The sequence below is a fragment of the Palaemon carinicauda genome, chromosome 34 (assembly GCF_036898095.1).
Source record: "Palaemon carinicauda isolate YSFRI2023 chromosome 34, ASM3689809v2, whole genome shotgun sequence".
NCBI lineage: Eukaryota > Metazoa > Arthropoda > Malacostraca > Decapoda > Palaemonidae > Palaemon > Palaemon carinicauda.
The window spans coordinates 51,130,713-51,138,212 of NC_090758.1; the positions used below are offsets into that span (position 1 = coordinate 51,130,713).

Sequence of the window (7,500 nt, forward strand, 5' to 3'; positions counted from 1 at the left end):
TGAACATACACTACTGGCAGGAAGAAGGATGCTGGTGACTGGTACAACAAATAAGCATACACTACTGGTAGGAAGAAGGATGCTGGTGACTGGTACAACAAATAAACATACACTACTGGTAGGAAGAAGGATGCCGGTGACTGGTACAACAAATGAACATACATTACTGCTAGGAAGAAGGATGCTGGTGACTGGTAAACAACCACTGGTTAAAAGAAGGGTGCCGGTGACTGGTACAACACGTGAACATACACCACTGGTAGGAAGAAGGATGCCAGTGACTGGTACAACACGTGAACATACACCACTGGTAGGAAGAAGGATGCCGGTGACTGGTACAACACGTGAACATACACCACTGGTAGGAAGAAGGATGCCGGTGACTGGTACAACACGTGAACATACACCACTGGTAGGAAGAAGGATGCCGGTAACTGGTACAACACGTGAACATACACCACTGGTATGAAGAAGGATGCCGGTAACTGGTACAACACGTGAACATACACCACTGGTAGGAAGAAGGATGCCGGTGACTGGTACAACACATGAACATACACCACTGGTAGGAAAAAGGATGCCGGTGACTGGTACAACACATGAACATACACTACTGGTATGAAGAAGGATGCTAGTGACTGGTACAACACATGAACATACACTACTGGTAGGAAGAAAGATGCTGGTGACTGTTACAACACATGAACATACACTACTGCTAGGAAGAAGGATGCTGGTGACTGGTACAACAAATGAATATACACTACTGGCTGGAAGAAGGATGCTGGTGAATGGCACAGCACATGAACATACACTACTGGCAGGAAGAAGGATGCTGGTGACTGGCACAGCACATGAACATAGTCTACTGGCAGGAAGAAGGGTGCTGGTGACTGGAAAAACATATGAACATACACTACTGGCAGGAAGAAGGATGCTGGTGACTGGCACAGCACATGAACATACACTACTGGCAGGAAGAAGGATGCTGGTGACTGGCACAGCACATGAACATACACTACTGGCAGGAAGAAGGGTGCTGGTGACTGGAAAAACATATGAACATACACTACTGGCAGGAAGAAGGATGCTGGTGACTGGCACAGCACATGAACATACACTACTGGCGGGAAGAAGGATGCTGGTGACTGGTACAACACATGACCATACACTACTGGTAGGAAGAAAGGTGCTGGTGACTGGCACAACACATGAACATACACTACTGGTAGGAAGAAGGGTGCTGGTGACTGGCACAACACATGAACATACATTACTGGCAGGAAGAAGGATGCTGGTGACTGGCACAACACATGACCATACACTACTGGCAGGAAGAAGGGTGCTGGTGACTGGAACAACACATGAACATACACTACTGGCAGGAAGAAGGATGCTGGTGACTGGTACAACACATGAACATACACTACTGGCAGGGAGAAGGATGCTGGTGACTGGTACAACACATGAACATACACTACTGGTAGGAAGAAGGGTGCTGGTGACTGGTACAACAAATGAACATACACTACTGGCAGGAAGAAGGGTGCTGGTGACTGGTACAACAAGTGAACATACACTACTGGCAGGAAGAAGGGTGCTGGTGACTGGTACAACAAATGAACATACACTACTGGCAGGAAGAGCGGTGCTGGTGACTGGTACAACAAATGAACATACACTACTGGCAGGAAGAAGGATGCTGGTGACTGGTACAACAAATGAACATACACTACTGGTAGGAAGAAGGATGCTGGTGACTGGTACAAAAAATAAACATACACTACTGGTAGGAAGAAGGATGCTGGTGACTGGTACAACAAATAAACATACACTACTGGTAGGAAGAAGGATGCTGGTGACTGGTACAACAAATGAACATACACTACTGCTAGGAAGAAGGATGCCGGTGACTGGTACAACAAATGAACATACACTACTGCTAGGAAGAAGGATGCTGGTGACTGGTAAACAACCACTGGTAAGAAGAAGGGTGCCGGTGACTGGTACAACACGTGAACATACACCACTGGTAGGAAGAAGGATGCCGGTGACTAGTACAACACGTGAACATACACCACTGGTAGGAAGAAGGATGCCGGTGACTGGTACAACACGTGAACATACACCACTGGTAGGAAGAAGGATGCCGGTGACTGGTACAACACGTGAACATACACCACTGGTAGGAAGAAGGATGCCGGTAACTGGTACAACACGTGAACATACACCACTGGTAGGAAGAAGGATGCCGGTGACTGGTACAACACATGAACATACACCACTGGTAGGTAAAAGGATGCCGGTGACTGGTACAACACATGAACATACACTACTGGTAGGAAGAAGGATGCTAGTGACTGGTACAACACATGAACATACACTACTGGTAGGAAGAAAGATGCTGGTGACTGTTACAACACATGAACATACACTACTGCTAGGAAGAAGGATGCTGGTGACTGGTACAACAAATGAATATACACTACTGGCTGGAAGAAGGATGCTGGTGAATGGCACAGCACATGAACATACACTACTGGCAGGAAGAAGGATGCTGGTGACTGGCACAGCACATGAACATAGTCTACTGGCAGGAAGAAGGGTGCTGGTGACTGGAAAAACATATGAACATGCACTACTGGCAGGAAGAAGGATGCTGGTGACTGGCACAGCACATGAACATACACTACTGGCAGGAAGAAGGATGCTGGTGACTGGCACAGCACATGAACATACACTACTGGCAGGAAGAAGGGTGCTGGTGACTGGAAAAACATATGAACATACACTACTGGCAGGAAGAAGGATGCTGGTGACTGGCACAGCACATGAACATACACTACTGGCAGGAAGAAGGATGCTGGTGACTGGCACAGCACATGAACATACACTACTGGCAGGAAGAAGGATGCTGGTGACTGGCACAACACATGAACATACACTACTGGTAGGAAGAAGGGTGCTGGTGACTGTTACAACACATGACCATACACTACTGGTAGGAAAAAAGGTGCTGGTGACTGGCACAACACATGAACATACACTACTGGTAGGAAGAAGGGTGCTGGTGACTGGCACAACACATGAATATACATTACTGGCAGGAAAAAGGATGCTAGTGACTGGCACAACACATGACCATACACTACTGGCAGGAAGAAGGGTGCTGGTGACTGGAACAACACATGAACATACACTACTGGCAGGAAGAAGGATGCTGGTGACTGGTACAACACATGAACATACACTACTGGCAGGAAGAAGGATGCTGGTGACTGGTACAACACATGAACATACACTACTGGTAGGAAGAAGGGTGCTGGTGACTGGTACAACACATGAACATACACTACTGGCAGGAAGAAGGGTGCTGGTGACTGGTACTACAAGTGAACATACACTACTGGCAGGAAGAAGGGTGCTGGTGACTGGTACAACAAATGAACATACACTACTGGCAGGAAGAAGGGTGCTGGTGACTGGTACAACAAATGAACATACACTACTGGCAGGAAGAAGGATGCTGGTGACTGGTACAACAAATGAACATACACTACTGGTAGGAAGAAGGGTGCTGGTGACTGGTACAACAAATGAACATACACTACTGGCAGGAAGAAGGGTGCTGGTGACTGGTACAACAAATGAACATACACTACTGGCAGTAAGAAGGATGCTGGTGACTGGTACAACAAATGAACAAACACTACTGGCAGGAAGAAGGGTGCTGGTGACTGGTACAACAAATGAACATACACTACTGGCAGGAAGAAGGGTGCTGGTGACTGGTACAACAAATGAACATACACTACTGGCTGGAAGAAGGGTGCTGGTGACTGGTAAAACAAGTGAACATACACTATTGGCAGGAAGAAGGATGCTGGTGACTGGTACAACAAGTGAACATACACTACTGGCAGGAAGAGGGGTGCTGGTGACTGGTACAACAAGTGAACATACACTACTGGCAGGAAGAAGGGTGCTGGTGACTGGTACAACAAGTAAACATACACTACTGGCAGGAAGAAGGATGCTGGTGACTGGTACAACAAATGAACATACACTACTGGCAGGAAGAAGGGTGCTGGTGACTGGTACAACAAGTGAAAATACACTACTGGCAGGAAGAAGGCTGGTGACTGGTGCGACACGTGAACATACACTACTGGTAGGAGGAAGAGTGCTGGTGACTGGTACGACACATGAACATACACTACTGGCAGGATGAAGGGTGCTGGTGACTGGTACGACACATGAACATACACTACTGGCAGGAGGAAGGGTGCTGGTGACTGGTACGACACATGAACATACACTACTGGCAGGAGGAAGGGTGCTGGTTACTGGTACGACACATGAACATACACTACTGCCAGGAGGAAGGGTGCTGGTGACTGGTACGACACATGAACATACACTACTGGCAGGAGGAAGGGTGCTGGTGACTGGTACAACTAGTGAAAATACACTACTGGCAGGAAGAAGGCTGGTGACTGGTACAACACATGAACATACACTACTGGCAGGAAGAAGGGTGCTGGTGACTGGTACAACACATGAACATACACCACTGGCAGGAGGAAGGGTGCTGGTGACTGGTACAACACATGAACATACACCACTGGCAGGAGGAAGAAGGCTGGGGACTGGTACAACACATGAACATACACCACTGGCAGGAAGAAGGAGGCTGGTGACTGGTACAGCACATGAACATACACCACTGGCAGGAGGAAGGGTGCTGGTGACTGGTACGACACATGAACATACACTACTGGCAGGAGGAAGGGTGCTGGTTACTGGTACGACACATGAACATACACTACTGCCAGGAGGAAGGGTGCTGGTGACTGGTACGACACATGAACATACACTACTGGCAGGAGGAAGGGTGCTGGTGACTGGTACAACTAGTGAAAATACACTACTGGCAGGAAGAAGGCTGGTGACTGGTACAACACATGAACATACACTACTGGCAGGAAGAAGGGTGCTGGTGACTGGTACAACACATAAACATACACCACTGGCAGGAGGAAGGGTGCTGGTGACTGTTACAACACATGAACATACACCACTGGCAGGAGGAAGGGTGCTGGTGACTGGTACAACACATGAACATACACCACTGGCAGGAGGAAGAAGGCTGGTGACTGGTACAACACATGAACATACACCACTGGCAGGAAGAAGGAGGCTGGTGACTGGTACAGCACATGAACATACACCACTGGCAGGAGGAAGGGTGCTGGTGACTGGTACAACACATGAACATACACCACTGGCCGGAGGAAGGGTGCTGGTGTCTGGTACAACACATGAACATACACCACTGGCAGGAGGAAGGGTGCTGGTGACTGGTACATCACATGAACATACACCACTGGCAGGAGGAAGGAGGCTCGTGACTGGTACAACACATGAACATACACCACTGGCAGAAGGAAGGGTGCTGGTGACTGGTGACTGATACAACACATGAACATACACCACTGTCAGGAGGAAGGGTGCTGGTGACTGGTACAACACATGAACACACACCACTGGCAGGAGGAAGGGTGCTGGTGACTGGTACAACACATGAACATACACCACTGGCAGAAGGAAGGAGGCTGGTGACTGGTACAACACATGAACATACACTACTGGCAGGAGGAAGGGTGCTGGTGACTGGTGCAACACATGAACATACACCACTGGCAGGAGGAAGGAGGCTGGTGACTGGTACAACACATGAACATACACCACTGGCAGGAAGAAGGAGGCTGGTGACTGGTACAACACATGAACATACACCACTGGCAGGAGGAAGGGTGCTGGTGCCTGGTACAACACATGAACATACACCACTGGCAGGAGGAAGGAGGCTGGTAACTGGTACAACACATGAACATACACCACTGGCAGGAGGATGGGTGCTGGTGATTGGTGACTGGTACAACACATGAACATACACCACTGGCATGAGGAAGGGTGCTGGTGACTGGTACAACACATGAACATACACCACTGGCAGGAAGTAGGAGGCTGGTGACTGGTACAACACATGAACATACACCACTGGCAGGAGGAAGGGTGCTGGTGACTGGTACAACACATGAACATACACCACTGGCAGGAGGAAGGATGCTGGTGACTGGTACAACACATGAACATACACCACTGGCAGGAAGAAGGAGGCTGGTGACTGGTTCTAAGGAATTTCAGGTGTACCACCTGTTTGTCACACGATCGTACATAGTAACATTTCTCTTTTTTGTATATATTATCCTTTGTATCTTCGCTCTCCCCTCGCACTGACAGTAACTTGTATTAACCTGTCTGCCTATTTCTCATTGTTAACTGTTAACAGAACCACTTGCTGGTTGGACAAGAAATAGCATGTTGTATTTTGTGACCTTCTTGCCGGTACCTAGTGTGTATATATACAAAAAAAATAGAGAAATGTCTTTACTATGTACGATTGTGTGACGAGCCGAAAGAAGGTTGTGACTCAAAGGCGAGATGAAAGCAACTGAGTCACAACCAAGTCTTGGCTTGTCACACAGGCAAGCAGCCGATCGGGACTACACTCTACCACAAAGCCAATGGAAAGCCCTTCAAAAGAAGGCATGCGTGCTTACCCCCATACAAAATGGGTAAAAATACGTTAATAGAGTAAGATTTTGAGCCCTACCCAAATACCAAAACCAACGACCCAACTGGATTACTTTTTTCTACTTTCAATGTCAGAAACAATTTCGGAAGAGTATAATAGAATAGGCTTTGCCTCACCTGTCCTCAGCATTAGCTTAATTGAAAGAAATTTATCCTCAGATGTTTATAGAAACTTAGAAATACATAGTTCCGAAAACAAACAAAATGATTCGAAAAGGATTCTAATGAAAATAAATTCATAATTCTTAATAAAAAGAAAAACATATATCGATATAAAATGTCTAAACGTAAAAAAATATATATGGGAAAATATCTAATAACCCAAAATAAATTTCTCACATATGAAATATATGAGGAAATCTCTCCGAATGATAAATGTTTCCTCGCCACGTCTTTAACCAAAGATATATTGTGTGTGTGTTGGGACAGAGAATGAGTCATGATTCGTGTCTGGAATCAGTAAAGATACCAGATTAGGTGTCAGCATTATGGAAGCGTTAAAGAAAGCTGAAAGGAAGAAGACTAAGAAAATTAGGAAAGTTTTATTTTTAATTTTATTTTCAAATTTACATCAAAAATTCTAAAATATTATTATGTATAGATGAAATGGAGTGCGAAGGACTACTGTATATCCAAACATACACTGATTCGTATATACAGCGGTATACACACAAAGACACAGTGTATACATCTATAATTGGCTGTTTATGACCATGACTACTCATTCATTACCTTACAATACTTTTCCCAATATTTTAATGACCTCATAAAACAAAACTTGTTACCCAAGACTTCTAAAATACCCCCCAATAACTCATATATGAGAGGGTATATATTATT

The 7,500-nt window shown here is 46.2% G+C and overlaps 1 protein-coding gene across 1 annotated transcript in view; it reads right to left on the reverse strand.

Annotated features, from left to right (window-relative positions):
* Positions 1-7,500, reverse strand: part of LOC137626907 (uncharacterized) — an 11,302-nt gene that overhangs the window by 144 nt on the left and 3,658 nt on the right. Inside the window, exons 3-5 of the mRNA XM_068357893.1 lie at positions 2,898-6,219; positions 1,839-2,768; positions 1-1,709 (exon numbers count right to left, since the gene is read on the reverse strand). The exon at positions 1-1,709 is cut by the window's left edge and continues 144 nt beyond it. Of these exons, the coding sequence (XP_068213994.1) occupies positions 1-1,709; positions 1,839-2,768; positions 2,898-6,219 (5,961 nt within the window). The remainder of the gene's footprint in view (positions 1,710-1,838; positions 2,769-2,897; positions 6,220-7,500) is intronic.